General features: G+C 50.4%; 1 protein-coding gene across 1 annotated transcript in view; it reads right to left on the bottom strand.

Annotated features, from left to right (window-relative positions):
- Nucleotides 1-17,983, bottom strand: part of LOC136992973 (olfactory receptor 14A16-like) — a 38,713-nt gene extending 20,730 nt beyond the window's left edge. Inside the window, exons 1-3 of the mRNA XM_067302992.1 lie at nt 17,299-17,983; nt 15,325-15,447; nt 14,696-14,817 (exon numbers count right to left, since the gene is read on the bottom strand). Coding sequence (XP_067159093.1) covers nt 14,696-14,817; nt 15,325-15,447; nt 17,299-17,983 — 930 coding nt within the window. The remainder of the gene's footprint in view (nt 1-14,695; nt 14,818-15,324; nt 15,448-17,298) is intronic.
- Nucleotides 17,984-20,420: the final 2,437 nt, after the last annotated feature.

The following is a 20,420-nucleotide window of genomic DNA, read 5'->3' as shown; positions in this document are numbered from 1 at the left end:
CCGGATAGAAATATTTTTGAACTATGTCACTGCGTGAGTTATTGAGAAGGCACGGAAGCGGACCCTCAAGCCCTGGGATTGACTGGGCAAATGATAATTGGGAAAATGAAGCCTCTGTTGTGTGTAGGATAGAGGAAGTCAGAGGTAACCAAAGAGATGGGAAAGGAAAAGGTGGTATACGTGCCATCTTAGGGGCCTGTTTACTGGCAGCCCAACAAGCCAATCGGACCCATCAAAAAACTAAGGAACAGTTACAAGAAAAGGTGCAGGAGTGTGTAGATCTTGAAAGAAAATTGAAATTAGAGAAAGAGCAAAATCAGAAATTACAAAACAAGTTAGAACTCATCCTTTCAACAGCAAGGAAGCCCCCCACAGCAGCTCAGATTAGAAAAATGTTGGTGGAGGACCCGGACGAATGGGACGGAGATATATGGGGAAACAGCAGTAGTTCAGAGGACGATGGTGATTTGTACCCTCCAGAACCCTCACCTCTGGATGTGCGGCCAGTTGTAAAAACCGAAACCGCAACAGGACCCCATGGGGGTAATGCTAGAACCACAGTTAGAACTACCCCTTACTCAGGAGACGAGATGGGAAAACTGCAAGAGAAATACTGCAGGCAACCTACAGAAACAGAAACTGAGTATTTGTGGCGGGTATCCTTAACAGGAGGTGATCGCATAATACTAAGTGAAGAGGAGGCATCAGGATATTGGGGACCAGGAGTTTTCCTGACGGGTAGAGTTGGGAATCGCTCCCTCACCTCCCGAGTAGCCTACTGGGCAGGGGGACAGGACCCGAGGAACAGAGGAGAACCTTTGAGAATAGGTATAAATACCCACAGTGAGCTTACAGAAGCCATACAAAAGGCAGCTTGCGTACAGCAGATATATGAAAGGGGAGCCTACGATGTCCCCATGCAAGCCCCAGTAAGCCCAAACAGCCTAACGCCTTTAATACGGGGATTGCCTACAGTGTTAAAGCTGAAGCTACAAGCAATACGAGATCGCATTGTAGCTGCAGAGGCACACAATCATAATAACCTCAATGCCCCCCCCATGCCAATACCGACATGGGCGGATACCTTGTTAGAAGTGCATCGAACTGCGCAAGAGATGGGGATGGATACCAAACCACGGGAAAAGCGCATTAGACAGGCTACTGCCTCATATGCCCCGAGGAGAGGACATTCCCCCCCCAGGCGGCACAACAAGGAAATGGGAACTAAACAAGAAGACAGGGAGAAACGAAATAGATTGTGGCGACATGCCCTGGCATTAGGTGTTCCACGATCCATGCTACATAACCAGAAAACAGAGGACATAGAACAGATAGTGAGCAAGCTGGAACAAGCGAAAGGGGTGACTCTGCCATCCGCCCCACCTGGCTCACAAGATAGTAAACAAGAATCTAAACCTAGTAACCCTTTCTCAGAGTTACGAGAAGAGTTGCATGATCTAAAAAACTAGGTAGCGCTGGTCGAAAATCAGGCCAACCGACCCGAGTACTATCAATAGCGCAGCGGCCTGAAAGTTTAGAACCCCGGATTGTGATTCCGGTAGGACCTAGAAAACACAAAGTTTCTTTTTTAATTGATACTGGTGCACAGATAAGTGTTTTGGACAAGCAGACAGCCAATAGGTTAAATATCAAACCATCTAGACGATCAATTTTTATAAAGGGAGTTACAGGAATTGCTGAATCTTGTCCTTTGGCAAAACTTTGTGCCTGGCTCCCGGGAGACAAACGTCTTACCAAATTTGAGGTAGTAATAAACCCAAAGGGAAATGACAACATTTTACGGTTTGATGTTTTATGAGGAAGAAACTGGATACTCCCAAACGGTACCCGGTGGAGCTTTGGAACAGCTAACATCAAGCTTTTGCAAACCTCCCCCGCGCTGCCGCCTAGTAAGATAACTAATGTTAAACAATACCCTTTAGCATCTGCTGCACGATCCGGGATAAGCAAAGTCATTAGAGACCTAGAAGAGCAAGGGATTATAGAACGCACCCACTCCCCCTATAACTCTCCGGTGTGGCCTGTCAAAAAACCAAATGGAGAATGGCGATTAACAGTAGATTATCGCCGACTGAATGCTAATACTGCTCCCCTCACGGCTGCGGTCCCCAATATAGCAGAACTGGTGAGTCAGCTTAGGACTGCAGCCCACCCCTGAATGGCCACACTAGACGTAAAAGATATGTTCTTCATGGTCCCGCTAATAAAAGAAGATAAAGACAAATTTGCTTTCACCTGGGAAGGCATTCAATATACCTTCACTCGGCTGCCCCAGGGATACAAACACTCCCCCACCATCGCTCATAATGCATTAGCAAAAGTCTTAGATTCGCTTGGTACAACCCCTGGAGTAAAAGTCTATCAATATATAGATGATATACTAATAGGGGGACCTGAAAAGGAGGCAGTGCGACAAGAAGCCCACTTAATTTGGGAAAAACTGACTGAGATAGGGCTAAAGATACCACAAGAGAAATGTCAAGGACCTGCCCAAACAGTGACCTTCCTAGGCGCCAAATGGATAGCAGGAGCAGAAGCAATCCCTGAAAGGGTGCTCGAGACTTTAGAAAAATCCAAAAACCCAACTTGTAAAAAGGAGTTGCAACAAATTATGGGTACGTTGGGATATTGGAGAAAGCATGTCCCAGGATTCTCGATAATCGCCAGACCTCTTTATAACCTTATGCGAAAGAATAGCAAATGGGAATGGGACAACACCCATGAACAAGCATTAATGCAAATAATGCAAGCAATGAATCAGTATCAAAGACTAGGTCCCATGCATCCCAGGAACCCTCTTGATGTAGAGTGGGGGTTTAGCACACATGCAACTTATTGTGCCATCTTCCAATCACCAACAAGTGAACCTAAACGGCCAATTTTATTTGAATCCACTGCTTTCAAGGAGGCAGAACAAAGATATAGTGAATGGGAAAAAGGAATCTTAGCCATGGTAAGGGCTGTGAAGGCCACCGAAAAAATAGCGACCCAACAGAAAGTAATCTTAAGAGGGCCCTTCCACATTTTAGATGCTGTGAAACGAGGAACACCACCCCCTGAAGGTATAGCCCAGAGACAAACAGTTCGTAAATGGTATGCATATCTATCAGGAATCCAAGATAGCCTGGAAATAGAAGAGGGACCAGTAAAGATAACCAAATACCAATTACCCCTAACTAGCCTTGTACCAGAAACAGTACCAAGCTACCCAAGATCTCCCATTGCAGTAGCTGAACCACTCACTGAAAAGTCTGACCTAAATGGGGTATGGTTCACCGATGCCTCTTCACATAGGATAGCCACGGGGTGGCAATACAAAGCAGTTGCCTTAGAAATAAGCACAGGCCATACGATAATAGAAGAAGGCGATGGCAGCGCCCAAGTAGGAGAACTCAAGGCTGTCCGACTTGCCATAAGAAATGGAGCAACAACAGTGTATACCGATTCATATGCAGTATTCAAGGGGGCCACAGACTGGATAGGATTCTGGGAATGTAATAAATGGCAAATAAATAGGTGCCCAGTATGGCAGCAAGCAGACTGGGAAGAGTTGTTGGAAGAAGGAAGGAAACGGTCTATTGCAATAGGGTGGGTGAAAGCCCACAGCTCAGACGGAAGTCTGGCAGCTAAATGGAACGGGATAGTTGACAAGTTGTCGAGGGTAAGAGGAGTAACAGTAAGCGAAGTAGAGTGGGACAGAATAGGAGAATGGCTACATATACAGCGAGGACATTCAGGGGAAAAGGATTTAGTAAAAGAAAGTATAGCTCGAGGATGGCCCATAGATATAACAACTGCACGACGAATCATAACAGCCTGTCCTCAGTGCCAACTAAGATTAAAAAGGGATCATCCAGAACAGCAAGCTCCACTACATATCAGTAATAAAAAAACAATTATGGCAAACCTGGCAGATTGATTATATAGGGCCTCTTAAACCATCAAGTAGGAGAAAATATATATTAGTGGGAGTCGAGGTGGTCTCCCGTCTCCTCCGAGCGACAGCTGTCAGAACTGCGAATGGAGAAACTACCATTAAGGTATTACAAGAATGGTTCAGTGTATTACCGGTACCAAAGGAAATACAAAGCGATAATGGGACTCACTTTACAGCCCGCGTAGTACAGGACTGGGCGACACAAGAAGGGATTAGTTGGACATTCCACACCCCCTACTATCCCCAAGCAAACGGGATGGTGGAAAGGGCCAATGGCTTACTTAAAAGATATGCTCAAGTAGAAAAAGCGAGTTGGGACCTACGCATTAACCATGCTGTGCATCTACTTAATAATCGATGGGGAACATTCGGTAGTCCCAGAACCCAGGCCTTTTGCCCTATCGATACAGGCATCGTTAAGGATAATCCTGACATTGATCCTGCACGTGGTAAACCAGGACAGCCTGTGATGGTAAAACTACCACAAATTGGAGTAGTCCCGTTAACATTGTCTAAACCCCGAGGACCCCTTGCATGGGAAGCACTTGATGCCACAGAAAAAAACCATCGAATCAGTTCTCGGTGGATAATTCCTGATTATTAACCACTTATTCCGAGGCACCCTGCCTCGAGGAAAACCTAAATGTGTTCTCTTACAGGATACCATGTGGAGACTTGTGTTCCTACTCCAGACGGCCCTGGTGACAACATTGATCTCAAACCCATGGGGCAGCAATGTCAATATTTGGGAAAAGTTAGCTAGAGAAATACTAAATACCACTCACTTTTGTCTAGAAGGAGGAACTTCGGCGGCCCAAATTTACACCACATGCAATATTGGGTTCCCTATACCCCTAGAGACAGTGCAAAACAAGGCAATACTAGCAAATTTCAAAGTAACTAATACGTTTAATCAGATGTCTCGATGGGGTTCCGCCACAACACAGTATAACAAAGCAATGATAGAAATTAAGGTGAAAGGAATGTTTCCTGCGGTTGAGTGTGCTATGATGGTAAATTGTACCAGCAAAACCCGACCGTGCCACAATTTTACGGAAGATGGGCCTCCTCTTAAATGTCATCAAACAACCAATGTAACCTTTAACTATGCACATATTGTGCTCCCTACAGGAATGTTTTGGCTATGCGGGGTAAAAGCTTACTCCTACATTCCAGCCAATGCTACTGGTGGCCCCTGTACCATAGGTCGCTTGAGCATCTATATGCCAAGCAAACAAGAGATTGAGGAAATAGCTGGGAATCAAACACGAAAGAGGAGGGAGGCCTCATCCCTCAACCCTGAATGTAATTCAGAAGTAATCTTATTCTCAGCATCACAAATCTCAGCTGCAGCATTCCTTACACCTGGGGTGGGAGTTGCTATGAACTATCAAGCTATAAAAAAAGATTGCATGTTCTTTAGCTAAAACTATCAACACCACTTCTGCTGCCTTATCAGCAATGCTTAGAGATGTGCAAGCCTTGCGTGCCGGTGTATTAGAAAACAGAGCGGCAGTTGACTATCTTCTTTTACGACACAAACATGGATGTGAAGAATTCAAAGGCATGTGCTGCTTCAATCTGAGTGACCATTCGACCCTGATTGAAGGGGAGATCACAAACCTTAAACACCTAGCTTTGGACATTAAACAGCATAATGATAACGGGTTTAATTGGCTGCAAAAATTGTTCCAAAATTTCGGACTGTCTGTATCAGCTTGGCTCGCGTCGGGCTTACAAACTGTCATAATAATTGTACTCATGATAATCATTATATGTATTGCTTTTGTCTGCTTGAAAGCTTTAATATTACGCACAATCTTTGCTAAGGTAAATGCTTTAAACACAGGCTACTTGCCTTTGCAACAACAAGATCAAACCCATGATTGTCCTTGAGGGGCAAAAAAGGGGGGGGTGTACGGCTGTGACTCTGGTCACGGGGTGGACTGACGGGCGAGTGAAGAGTTAACAGGACTGAAGTTTGTCAATTGATATGCAGAAGAACTGATAGCACAAGAGCTGACGTGCACAAAGCTGCTGAACAGAGGACTTAACAGGACTAAAGAAGTCTACCAACCGATATGCGCAAGGACTGATATGCGCAAGGCTGCGGAATGATTAACAAGACTGGAGAAGTGAAGTCTGCCACCTGGAATCTGCACGGACCCCCGGGGAGGGAAGAAACAATACGGAGGTGTTGTGGTCTTGCTTCGCTAGCAGGGTCCCCCCCCCAAGCAGACAAACAGACAGTCCTGTGATTGTGAAACTCGCAAAAGTCAGCAAAAGCAGTGTTTGCCCAGAGCCCCAGCCGTATAAAGAGAGACTTGGGAGCTAGGAGAGTTTGAGCAGGGACGGGAACGTGACCTGATCATCCTCTCCGGCTGGACCGTGAGTATTCCCCCCCTCCCCTTTTCCTGGGACACTGGGTTAAGGTAACTCCTCGAGGTTGAGAGCCCTCTCACTAGGAGAGTGAAGAAGAAAGCTTTCAAGTAGGGATAAGCAGTCCTTCCAATTAATAACGCAGTAATCGACGGTTTCAGGTTATCCTTTCTAAATTAGTAACTGATGGTTTTGTGTTATCCTTCCTAAATTAGTAATCGCATTATTTTAATGGATGTTACTAATCCAAGAACTTGTGTGAGGAAATAAACATCTTTTTTATTATTATTATATTACTGTCTCAGTCGTTGCTATCGAACCTTCATAGCATGACAGCATGACAGAGTTCATCCTTAAAAGGAGTCTCTGCTCCATGGACAACAGGAGTTAAAGCAGTGCTGGGATACTACATAGAAGTTCTCAGGAACACGCCAGGCATTCAGGTCCTTCGACTGCTGAGGTGTCCCCAGACAGGTGCTTTGCATCCTGGGTCTGAAAGGCTGAAAAAATCTTCAGAGACAGAGCAGATCGGAGTCCCATCTCCTGTACTCACAGGTTACAGGGCATCAGCAGGGCTGTACTGGCTGCACGGAGGGAATCACTGCCCAGGGCATGAGCAGATCCCCTTCTGCCCACGCTTCTCCCTCTTCACACCCCAAAACAGAGATCGTGTTTCCCATGTTGGCCCTCTCTGCCAGGCTGTATTCCCAGCTGGAGAGGACGCAGGCTTCACACTGGGGAAATGCAGGAGAGCCCAGTCTCACCTAGAGGAGCAGGGTCCCACCACACCTGCAGGGTGGCCAGGCTTGCAGGCTGCACACCCCACTCTGTTCCCCACACACCTCCTGCCTGGGGCTGCAGGGTGCCCAGCAACAAGGCAGGCATGCCTGGGGGTTTGGTGCCACTGCGGTGGTGGCCTTTGCACCAGCCTCTGTCTGAAAGGCACTCAGGAGATTCTCCACCTCCATGTTAGTGGCAAAGTTTGTGTCCCAGCTTCTTCCCTCTGGAGAGCTGAGAATTTCATTCTCAGGAGAAGGAGAAAAACCCTTTCGTCTATGGGATCACCCCGTTAACCCTCTACTGCCTTTTCCTTCTCTATTACCCCCAGAAGTCCTTGGCAGGGGCCTTTTTTTGGTTTCTGACCCTCTATCTTACTCTGCTTTGAGCAGCACGTTGCACTACAGGCCTCCTGTGGTCCCTTCAACCTGAATTATCCTGAACGCCTATGATCTCAGGCCCCATTTCAAGCACAGAGTAAATGTCTCTGGAACAGGAGTCCTTTGTGCTTTATGTGACCATCTAAAAGAAGGCAGGTGAACACCTCCTCCTCCCTGTTGACTGTAAGGGCAGCCTGGGAGGCACTGCCTCAGGCATACCTACATTACAATGGAAATTCTTGGCATCCACCTTCAACCACCTGAAAAGCCATTGCCTGGAACCCTTCAGTGGTGAGGGGAGAAAAACAGGCTTTTCTGCAGTGTGATTTCTGTACCTCTGTAGTTTGCGCCTCTAAATAGATGGTGCCATCCTCCCCTTGGTTTCTTGCCTGAAGCTCAGGCTGGATGGGGATGTGAATGTGGAGGTTGGCTGTCACTGCAGTGACCGTGAGATGGTGGAGAGGTAAGAGGAATAACTGCATCACCACCCTGGACTGCAGCAGAGAGGATTTCATCTTGTTTGGGATGGAGTTAGGCAAGCCAAAGCTCAGCTGGAGCTCGAGCTGGAGCCAGATCTGGATCTAGGAAGGGATGGGGAGTGTAACCTGAAGGGCTTCTGCAAGGATGTTGGCAGCACAAGGCATCCATCCAAGGAAAATGTGTTCTCCCTGCTCAGTGGGGCAGGGGACATAGTGACAAAGAGAGGGGAAAGGCTGAGGAGCTCATTGCCTCTTTCACCTTGTCTTTTCCTGGTCTTGTCTGCTGCCAGGCCTCCCTGGCCCCCGAGTCCTTTGGCAGCATCTGTGTTAGCAAAGCCTCACCAAAGGGTGATGAAGATGCAGCTGGGGAGGACTCACAAGTCCCTGGGACCAGACGGGAAGCACCCCAGGGTGCAGGGGGAGGTGGCGGGAGTCACTGCAATGCTGCTCCCAATTGTCTATGAAATGTCAGTGCAATCAGGGAGGTTCCTGATGACTGGGAAAAGGCAGACATCACACCCATTTTGCAGAAGGGCAAGAGGGAGGGTCTGGGCAACGACAGGCTGCTCATCTTCATCTCAGTCCCTGGGAAGGTGATGCAGCAAATCCTCCTGGAAACCATCTCCAAGCATATGAAGGAGAAGGTCTGGAAGAGGCATCATGGGTTGACCAAGGGGAAATGGAAACCATGCCTGACCAACCTGATTGCCTTCTGCCATAAGATGAATGCCTGTGTGAACAAGGGGGATTTTGCAGGGATTTTGTGTACCTTCACTTTAGGAAAGCCTTGGACACAGTCGCCCAGAGTCTCCTTATAGGCAAATTGTTGAGCTCAGCCCTTGATCATTGGATCATAAGGCAGGTGGAAGATTGGATGGGCCATCAGGCTGAAACGCTGTGATCAGTGGTGCAAGTTCCAAGTGGCAGCCAGTTCCTGGTGGCATCCCTCAGTGATCAACATGTGGGGCAGGACTGTTTAACACCTTTATGAATGGCCTGCACAGTGGATGGAGCGCACTCTCAGCACCCTTGTGGCCAATGCATAAGTGGGGGGAGGCCCTGGGCAACCTCATCTAGTTCCCTCTGCATTGACCAGGGGGACTGGACAAGGTGACTTCCGGAGGTCTCCCCCACCCTAAGTGCTGTGGTTCAGTGAACTGTTTCTTGGAGCACTCTGTAAAGAGAGAAGAGGCGGAGGAAGAAGAAAGGTCAGAGAGGCAGAAGAAGAGAGCTGAAACATGACAGTTTAAATAAAACAGTTCCTAAAACAAACTTTCTCCATTATGAGTGTTGATAGCAAATGTATTTTGGTGAATAATGTGTGTGTGTATGTGTACGTGTACATATATATATATACACACACACTCGCATAGACAGGCTAATTCCTGTAGTGCATGAACATGGTGCTGCCAATTCATAAGAAAGAAAAAAATATACGGCTATGGTAAAAACTGTGTGAAGTTTTGGAAACGAGCATTTCTTCTCAATTGTTGCAGTGAGTTATTTTCTGAGAAGATCTCAACTTATGACTAGGATCTGCTTTTGGGGCTTGATTCATTTTACCACAGAGAGAGGCTGTGGCTGCCTGAGATGCCCTGGGGTAGCTGTGTTGCCATGTGGAAATTTTGGAGGCAGCTCCTGCAGGACCTTAGCTTGTCATTAGGAAACGTATCTCAAAACAACTCCGTTGAGACAACTTAGTTCCCTCTTTGGACGAGAAAGGGAAGTGCAGAGAACTGTATTTGTCAGAGACATCTGCACTGAGGGGGTCTGTCCTGGGGTGAGATCAGCCTCCTCCTTGCTGTCAATGAGCTCCCTTCTTACCCTGTTCTCTGTGTCCTGACTAGTTAAGAGATGAGAATTGGGGCTGCCAGAGCCAGACATTTCCACCTCTTGCACATAACCATCCTCTGATGAGACAATTTGTAATGCTGGAATCAGTCTCCCTTCAGTGCTTAGAGAGGGCCCATTGGTGATTATTTTAGTCTACTTCAATGAACATGCTGAAAGAGTGGAAATCTTCAGGAAGGGTGTTAATGGCGGGAGAAGAAATATCAATCTGCCCTTGACCTTGTGTTTCCAATACTCTGTCTATTGGGCTGTGGATGAAATCTCAGTGCTCTCTCACATATTTCCACATGTCCTGATTAAACTGGTCATTACTAAAGGCATCTTTGCATCTCTGGGCATGTGCACTTACCATAGTTTCCCAGTTTTCCTCCTCCCTTTATTCCTTGTCATTCAGGTACCTCTCAGCTCTCCAGTTGCTGCTCTGAGCTTCTGGGAGTCTGAAGCTTGCCTTGTCTTTCAGAAGTCTCGTTGTCCCTTTAGGCAGCTCCTTTGTTGTGTTTCTGTCTACCCTTTCCCATCTATGTGTGGAAAACATTTCAAGGCAGGTTATGCCTTGTGGGCAGTGGACCTCACTGGAGGCAGCTTGGACTTGACATACAGTTGAGGAGTGTCTTGTATCTTTTATTAAACTGTTCCAAATTTTATTTTTGTTTGTTTGCTCTTAAGACAAAACCTTCTCTGTCTGTTTGCAGCTAGTTCTCAAAGGAAAGCAGGTGGGAATTGGTGCACATGAGCTGTAACATTCAGCTACATTCAGGCTGCACCCATGGACACTGAGAGGGCTGGCCAACATCATAACAAGGCCAGTCTCTATCACCTTTTGAAAGGTTGTGGAGATCAAGGGATGTCCCAATGACCAGAAAAAGGAATAGGTTCTGACCATCTTCAAAAAAGGCCACAGGGACAACCTGGGGAGCTGCAGGCCCTTCAGCCTCACTTTGGTGAAGAGTGTTTCATGCAGCAAATGCTCTCAGATCATATCTCTGGGCACATGAAGAATGTGCCTGGGAACAATCAGCATGGATTTACCCAAGGTAAAACATTCCTGCACAACCTGATTGCCTTCTGTGATAAAAGACCTGTGATTGTGGAGGACCCAAAAGTACTAGATGTCATTTACCATGATTTTAGCACGGTGTTGGACACTGTCTCCATGAATATTCTTGAATACAATAAGGCATCATGATAAGTTGTGTTGACAACCAGGTGGGTAAAAAGCTGTTTGGATGATGGAGCTCAGAGGGTTTTTTGAATGGGTCATGCTTTACCAGGAAGCCAGGTAAAGGTGGAGTATGCAGGGGTCTATACTCGGACCTGTCCTGTCTAACAGATTCACCAGTGACCTGGAGGATGCAACTCTCATCATGTTTGTAGATGACACCTCATCAGGAGGAAGAGTCACATGTTTGAGGGCTGCCATTCAGAGGGACCTCAGCAGAAGGGAGAAACGATCTGTCAGGAACTTTGTGAAATTCAACAAGGACAAATGCAGGTCCTGCACCTGGGGTAGACTAACACTCTGCAATAATATTGCCTGGGGAGTCTTTTTGGGCAGGGAGCTGAACATCAGCCAGCAGCTTGCCCTGGCAACAAAGGAGGCCACAGTGTCCTGGGTGGCATGAACAGGAGCACAGCCAGGAGATGGAGGGAAGTGATTATCTCCCTCTGCTCACCGCTCTTTAGAGCCCATCCAGAAACTGTGTCCAGTTGGGGCTGCCTGTAGAACACTGTTGATCACATGGAGTGAGGCCAGTGGCAGGCCCCCAAGGTGGCTGGGGGCTGAAGCACTTGCTCTGTGAGGAGAGGCTGAGGGAATGGGTTTATTCAGCACAGAAAAGGGAAAGTTTCTGGGGGAACTCATAGCAGCTTCCCAGATCAAGGTTCTCACTGATAATGAACCAGGTTTTTACAGGCATTCATGGTGGGAGAATGAGAGGAAAGAGTTCAAAGCTGACACAAGTGCTGTTAAAATTGTATATAAAATTGTATATAAATTGTATATAAGGGAGAAAAATCGATGAGGATCCTGAAGTATTTGAAGTGGCGTCCAGAGGGACTGTGTACTCTTCTTGGAGGCTTTCAGGTTTCAGCTGGACAAAGGCCTGAGGAACTTGGTGTGAATTCAGTGTGGATCCCTAAGTGAGCAGGAGGTTGGGCTAGAGTCCTCCCAACGTCCCTTCCAGCCTGAATGACTCTGTAATTCTGTCATCTCTGGTGATAGGCACTGCAATTCTTGCAGGCAGCAAGTCCTTTTCTGCATGTGGGTTAGCACCTAACATGGCCTCTCCAGAGCCAGCCCCCTCCTAGTGGTGTGAGGTTGCCTCTTGGGCCTGAAAGGTTTTCAGTTCAAGGGTTCATTATGAGTGACTGCTTGTCCAGAATGGGCCCTGCTCACAGCCTACAACTCCTGTACATTACAACATGATACCAAATGAGTATGGCACAAACAAAAAGTCATGGCATGAGGGTGATGGCACTCTAATGTGCCTAAGGTCTTTAGCAAATGTAAAAATATCCTTACCCAGCCGGGGCTGTGCTCCACGTGGTGGTCAGCAAACAGCCGTGCTCCTGGATCTGCCAGAGTCTGGTGCAGAAGAGAGGTCATGCAAGGCTGACCTTTTCCGCTCCATTGGGACAGAGAGACCTGCAGGAGGATGGAGGTGGCCATGGACAACTCCACAGCTGGGGTCAGTAGCCAGCATGGGAAAGGGGTGATGTGAGGGGCTGCTCTGAGACAATGGCCCTGGGCAGCTTCCCCAGCGTGTCCATGCAACACAGGGAACAACCTGAGCTCATCTCTCCTGCGCCCGCCCCGTCCTGGTGCCTTTCCCAGGAGACCTGCATTTGCCCTCCAAGCACATGGCCATGTGCTCCCACACTGTCATTCACACACAGTAGCTGCCTGATGGCATTTTTCCTCTCCCGGGCCCTTTCCAGTCCAGCCCAGACCCTCCCCAGCTCTCCCCACCTCCCCTGCCCTCTCCCAGACCACCCACCAGAGAAGCCCAAACTGGCTGTGGCCCCCAGCAGTGCCTGCTGCAGGGGGCTACAGAGCTCTGGGCACTCACTCCACAGCCCCAGCCCCTCTGAAGGGCACAGCAGGTCCTGGGGGGCAGAGAGAGGTGTGAGCCCATCAGCCCCAGGGCTGGAGGCCAGCAATGGCACAAGGAAATGGAGGCCACTCACTCCATGTCTCCACTGCTCTCATCACCAGGAGATCCTTAACCCTGGCTGCCTGCAGCCCCTCTGGGCAGCCCCTCTCCCCACGACAGCACACGAGTCCTGGCCCCGGGGCTCCTCAGGCAGCTCCAGTGACAGGGCAGCCTGCCCTGAGCTGACACACTCAGAAACAGGTTATCATTTATTCTTCCCCACAAGCACACAATTGCTCCTTTGCTCTTCTCTGGAGACATCCCTGCTCCCCAGAGAGCCTTTCCCCAGGTCAGTGTGTCCTTGCTGGCCTGCCTGGCCATTCCTGCAGCCCTCTCCTGTGCTCCTCGCAGGGATCCGGGCTGGCGGTGCTGCTCTGCAGGGTGAGTGTACTGTGGGGCCATGGGGTGACTCCACACTGGCCATGCTGGTCAGGGCAGAGCCAGCTGGCCCAGCATCATTGCACCTGACACCCCCCTCCCCAGCATCTGTGCCTGTGGAGGATGCATGGAGCAATCACAGGGCAGTTCACATTGCTCAAGATGGGGTCAGAGGTGTCTTTAGACCCAGCCCACTGCCTCTCCTGAGATTGAAAAGCCCTGATTTGGTGCATTCCTCAGTTTGGCCCTTTACATTTGGGTGACTCCACTTGGTTTTGGGAGTCTCCACTCACTGCCTGTCCCACGCTGCCCCTGGAGATCCCCTGTGCTCTTCTGGTGGCTCCATGCTCCCTTCCAGAAGGATAGGAGTCCGTCACCAGCCCTCTAATATGTGGAACAGTCCCTGCAAGATACCGCTCACCCCCTCCAGGGCCACTGGGCACCCACCAGTGACAGCTGAATCCAGCCCTCATTCCCTCACACATCACCCTATGAGCACATCCTGCTTAGCCCATGGAAAACCCAGGCACGGCAACAGGGCCTTTTCAGGTGCAATTCCCTGAGCGCATTCTTGGCTCCCGTTTTGGAAGAGGAGCCCAACCTTCAGGCACTGTGCTGAGGAGATCCCCTTTTATTACTGTGATGCTATTTGGGAGGCCAGCACTGACACAGTGATAGACACATTCACAGAAGGCCTCTGAATCAAATAGACTGGATTCATGTTGCTTGAGAAGTGGGATGAGTTCAAACACTTCTACACAAACATGATTATCACAGAGAGAATGCCCAAAGCGTAAGAGTTGTCTAAGATGAATTGGAAACCACTAATGAAGAGTGATGGGGAGCTTATTGCTGCTGAACTAGTACCAGCCGAACCAGTTTCTTCAGTGCCACCTTGAGTTCCTTGTTCCTCAAGCTGTAGATGAGGGGGTTTACTGCTGGAGGCACCACTGAGTACAGGACAGCCACCACCAAATCCAGAGCTGGTGAGGAGAGGGAGGGTGGCTTCAGGGAGGCAAACATGACAGTGCTGAGAAAAAGGGAGACCACGGCCAGGTGAGGGATGCACGTGGAAAAGGCTTTGTGTCGTCCCTGCTCAGAGGGGATCCTCAGCACAGCAGTGAAGATCTGCACATAGGACAGCACAATGAAAACAAAACACCCAAAGCCTAAACAGACACCAACCACAATAAGCCCAACTTCCCTGAGGTAGGAGTCTGAGCAGGAGAGCTTGAGGATCTGGGGAACTTCACAGAAGAACTGGTCCACTGTGTTGCCTTGGCAGAGTGGTATTGAAAATGTGTTCCCAGTGTGAAGGAGAGCACAGAGAAAACCACTGGCCCAAGCAGCTGCTGCCCTTTTGATGCAAGCTCTCTTGTCCATGAGGTTCCCGTAGTGCAGGAGCCTGCAGATGGCAACGTAGCGGTCATAGGCCATGACTGTGAGAACAGAAAACTCTCCTCCTAACAAGAAGACAAATAGAAAGACTTGCACAGAACATCCTGAATAGGAAATGGTCATGGTGTTCCAGAGGGAATTAGTCATGGATTTGGGGAGAGTGGTGGAGATGGAGCCAAGGTCAAGGAAGGAGAGGTTGAGGAGGAAGAAGTACATGGGGGTGTGGAGGTGGTGGTCGCAGGCTACCACTGTGATGATGAGGCTGTTGCCCAGGAGGGCAACCAGTCCCAGAGTGACTCCTCCGGGAGCTCCCCAGGGAAACGCTGTGCCCAGCCCCAGCCTCAGCCCCAGCCCCAGCATGGCAGAGGGGAGCCTTCGCCCCATCCACCCTGGTAGTGTCAGTCCCACCTCAGCCTGCTACTGAAAGGCTCCAGCACAGCCCTGGAGGGCGCTGGAACTGCCTCGGGCCCCGGGGCAGTCTGGCAGCAGGAGGATTTGACACTGGCACAGCAGCAGCAGTGCTGGTAGCAGGGGAGAAGCAGGGAAGTTGAGGCAAAGACCTCTGCCCTCACCTGCACAGTCATGACACTGGCCAGGCTTCAGGTTCGGGATGGATACCAGCTCGAGGGTAGGAATACCAGGACGTTCATGGGCTTCGAGGGAAGAGTGAGCTTCCAGGTGTTCTGGAGCAGAGGCTGAGAAACAAGAATTCATGGAGTCACAGAGGAGTTTTGGTGGAAAGGGACCTCTGGAAGTCTCCCATCCAAACTCCCATGCAAAACAGGTCTGGTTGGAGCCCTCCAGTCTTGTCTGGCCATTGCTGGACTGTGCCTGAACCTTGTTACCATTCCCAGACCTCTGCTCTTCTCGTCCAGGCACTGCGGGACGGCACCTCTCTTCGGTGGGTCCCTGCCCTGCCTGCCTTGCCAGCACCCTCAGCTCCCACCTCCTCTTTCACACAGAGCAGCCCTGCTGTGGAGCTACAGACCATGCTGGTCGGGGCAGGAAGCAGACCCAGCTGGACAGGGATCACCACTGCTGATACTGCTGGCACCTGTCTGTGCTCATGGATGGTTCTCAGAGAGACCCCAGGGCATTTGCAATGGCAGGAGATGTGTTTGGGCGTGCACTAGCTCCAGGTTGTGGTGTTTCACTGAGGGTGCAGGAATCACTCTCCCGTGCCCCTTCCCTGGGCCTCCTGCATCGCCAGTGCCTCTCCAGGGATTGCAGAGCCCTCATTTCCCCATGCATACCTGGATTTAGTGCTTTACCTTCCGGTCACTCCACCATGGACCGTTCCTCATTTAGTGAGGCTCCACTCACTGTCCACCCCAGGCGCACGCTGTCCCTGGAGATCCCCTGAGCTCTCCTGGGGGCTCAGATTCCCCTCCAGAAGAATGGGCATCTCTCATCAGCACTGTCACCTGTGGGACTGCCCAGGGCAGGCAATTCAGAGACCATTCACCATCTTCACTGCTCACCAACAGATGATCCCAGAATCCAGGTTGCAGTCCCTAACAGACGCAGGGACTCTGAACTCATCCCCTGGATCCCAAGGAGTTCACAAGCAGAAGAGCAGGCCCTTTTCTGGTGCAATCCCTTGGGTGTATTTTTGACTCCATCTTCTGAAGAAAGGTCAGACTTCAGGCACGTCACAAGGGAGATCCCCCTTTATTATGGAAACATTACTCTGGAGGCCAGGTCTGACATAAGGGTGCCCAATGCCTGGTCCTGCCTGTGCTCACAGGACACATGCACATGGAAACACAACCCTACCACCACCAGGTTATGAGAACTCTGGGGCCATATCCACAGAATGGAGCCCAGAATGCCAGCATGGAAATGAACAGGAGGAACAACTCTGAAAAGAGAAAGTCCTACTGCTGTGTGGGGACATGTCTCCAGGAAAGCTGCAAAGGCTGCAGTGAGGAAATGCCTGCTGTGGCAGTAGGGGGATGATGCTGTCAAGCACAGGGTCTGTCCCCAGAAGCTGCTCCTCCCCTCCACTTCCCCTCCACTTGTAGTGTTGGAGTGCTGGAGAGGGAAGGGACCAGCCCATGGTGACATTTGGTTGCCACCCTCAAAGGAGAGGGGTTTGAGATCACACAATGACTGTGGCCAGGAGAGCTGAGCTCTCCTAATGGACACGGGACACATGGTCTCACCCTACCTGTACTCGTCTGAGCCTGACTCTGTGCCCCTGAGCTCCCTTGATGTCAAAAGAGACAATGCCGAAAGAGACCCTGCAAAGGGAAACTCTGCTCATTGCACTGGGGACATCTGTGGGAGCTCAGACTAGTGGGCTCTGAGGTTCCCCCATCTCTGCTGACGAAGGGGGAAGCCTGGCTTCCTGCTTCAACATGGCCTCTGGGTCAGATTCAAATGAGAGATTCCTTAGGAAAAGTGGCCCAAAGCAAAGTAGCTTTTCTTTTACAAGAATATAACAGAGAAAAATAAGAAATAAAGACTTGACCAACACACAGCTATGATGCCAAATACCCTGGAAATACAGAGGAAATGCACATGGGACAGTTATTGATGCTGACATTGCACCCATTGAAAAAGTCTCCTGACAGCATCCTTGAGCTCCTTGTTCCTCATGCTGTAGATGAGGGGGTTCAGTGTTGGAGGCACCACTGAGTACAGAACGGCCACCACCAGATCCAGAGCTGGGGAGGAGAGGGAGGGGGGCTTCAGGGAGGCATATATTATAGTGCTGGCAAACAGGGAGACCACAGCCAGGTGGGGAATGCATGTGGAAAAGGCTTTGTGCCTGCCTTGCTCAGAGGGGATCCTTAGCACAGCAGTGAAGATCTGAACGTAGGACAGCACAATGAAAATGAAACACCCAAAGCCTAAACAGACACTAAGCACAATAAGCCCAACTTCCCTGAGGTAGGAGTCTGAGCAGGAGAGCTTGAGGAGCGGGGGAATCTCACAGAAGAACTGGTCCACTGTGTTGCCTTGGCACAGTGGTATGGAAAATGTGTTCCCAGTGTGCAGGAGAGCATTGAGAAAACCACTGACCCAGGCAACTGCTGCCATTCTCACACAAGCTCTCTTGTCCATGATGGTCCCGTAGTGCAGGGGTTTGCAGATGGCGACATAGCGGTCATAGGACATGACTGTGAGAAGACAATACTCAGCCAACATGAAAAAGACAATGAAAAAGAGCTGGGCAGCACATCCTAAATAGGTAATGGCCCTGGTGTTCCAGAGGGAATTGGCCATGGATTTGGGGACAGTGACAGAGATGGTGCCAAGGTCAAGGAGGGAGAGGTTGAGAAGGAAGAAGTACATGGGGGTGTGGAGGTGGTGGTCGCATGCTACAGCTGTGATGATGAGGCCGTTGCCCAGGAGGGCAGCCAGGTAGATGCCCAGGAAGAGCGAGAAGTGCAAGAGCTGCAGCTCCCGTGTGTCCGCAAATGCCAGGAGGAGGAACTCATTGAGGGAGCTGCTGTTGGACATTTCGCTCCTTTAGGGCACGGGGGACTGTGTGATGAAGAAGACAAATTGACAAGTTAGGGCAGACTTCTCTGAGCAAACTTTCTCATAACCTCCCACAAACACACATTACCTCTCCCGACTTCAGCAGCACCATCATTGAGCTCCGTGGCATGAGCTCTGCTTTGTGCTGGCTGAGTTTGCTGTGAGGAGCAGAGGCCTCTGCCCGTGGGCTCCAGAGTAGCCAGCCCTGACCGACAGCACTGTGTACATGGAAGCAGGTGACTAAAATTTATATTCCCAGTTCCAGTCATATTTCATCCACACATAACATTGAAGGCATTTTCAGCATCTTCATTCCCACTTCTAAATAATGTGCATTAATAGTTTTAAGGCTTCTTTGTTTTTTTTTTAGCTGACCCTGTCACACCTGAGGAGGATTCCTGGAGGTAGAAATCCTCAGCATTGCTGCTGCACTCAGGGTGAGCAGCTGTGATTCCCAAGAGGCAAAAGGATTCACTCTGGCTTGAGTGAAGAGGAAGCAGAGCTGGTCTGTCCATCTGCCTTCTTCCCAGCTGCCCTGTGCTCGCACCTCGGAGGTGGAGGACAGTTGCACTCGTGTTACCCAAAAAAGAAACGACACCATGGAGAGCAGAGGAATGCACTTGCAAAGTGCCCATCAGCACTCTTTCTGAGGGGACGTGAGGCAGGTCTCAGCCCTCCCCTTCTAGCCAGCAACACATCGGCCTCCTTCCAGCTGCCCACATCCACCCTCCCAGCAGCATGTCGGTGGCCTCAGGATCTAGGTGGCTTCTGCCTGGGGCACCTAGATAACACGCAGCTGCAATGGGAGAGCTGTGTCCTTGTGGAGGGCAGCTTGCAGCCCAGCCAGACACCCCAGGGAAATGGCGGAATGTCCTAAGGATGGGGTGTCCTGACAAGAGAGTTGGCTCATTCCCAGACTCCCACACTGCATTGCCCAAAGTCCCACAGGTTAGGGGAGGACTTGGGCACCTCACTGTCAAGGACACATTTGCATAGCAGCACCCGCAGGGTCTCAGTGTCTGAACTGCATCAGAAACCCCCCTGCCCAGAGAGTCCAAAGGGGAAGGACGAGGGCAGCATGTGCAGGTGGGAAACATGGAGCAATACCATGATATATGTGGTGAGGGAGGCAGGGCCAGGGAGGGGCAGAGGGGCACTCAGGAGTGTCTCCTCTCCTGCATGTCCGGCTGCTGAGGAAACGACTCCTGCCCTGGACCCCACAGCCTTGAGAGCAGAGGGCTGTGCTGGCTGGGAGAGGAGAGGAGGCCTTGGAGTTGATGGTTCCTCTCACACTTTGAGCATGACTCTGCTGCCTGGAGCCGTCCCTGTGGGGACCTGTTTTTCTGTCCCCACGTTTCTCCCCTCTCAGTGCTCACACACCCCATCCCACCTGCTGAGTGCTCAGCTCTGCCCTGCAGTAACCTCCCGGGGGCAGGACACTGCCCAGGGCACCTCTGTGTTTGCCGGTGCTATGGAGCAGGGGAGAGAAACCTTGCTGAGGCTGGAAAGGTGATGCTGGTTCTGTCCTTAGGCAGAGGAGTGGATGAAGGCATTTGCTGAGTCCCTCCCAGAACTGCTCCTCTCTCAGTGTCACTGTTTTGGAGCCTCAGTTCCCTGTCTAAAGCTGACAGATCCAATCCCATTTCACCCCACCCAAAGAGAATCAAACTGAAAGCACAGACTCATGACAGCTCCTTCCCTTTCATGTATCCCCTGCCCTGACTTTCCTTTTGGAAAATCTCCTCCAGAAATGTCCTGGGAGTGAGCTGGAGCTGTGGGCAGCCCTGACCCATGCAGCATCCTCTTGACAGGAGGCTCAAGCTGCCCTGCCGGGGGCCTCTCCTCCCACCCAGAGCTGCTCCCCGTGGTGAGCTCCCCGTGCAGGCTGAATGGTGACCCTCGCAGGCAGCAGAGTCACTGCTCTGGGCACATAGCACCCTGGGGCACAGGGCACTGCTCTGAATTACAGTCCTGGACAGATCTGCGAGCACACCCAAGTTTCACTCCCCTGCAGCGTCCCTGGGAGAAGGTAGCAGCATGCCCTGTCCCTGTGGTGCTGTGACTAGGAATCCCTGCTCTGAAGCATCTCCTCCTCCTCTGTAAAGGTGAAACCGATAGAGCAATCCTTAAAAATCCAGTCGTGTGACTGGATGGGTTTCAAGAACTTGCCAGGAACTGC

The sequence above is a fragment of the Apteryx mantelli genome, chromosome 11 (assembly GCF_036417845.1).
Source record: "Apteryx mantelli isolate bAptMan1 chromosome 11, bAptMan1.hap1, whole genome shotgun sequence".
Taxonomy (NCBI): Eukaryota; Metazoa; Chordata; class Aves; order Apterygiformes; family Apterygidae; genus Apteryx; species Apteryx mantelli.
Note: the sequence above shows the minus strand (reverse complement) of the source record. Positions and strands in the feature narration are given on the sequence as shown.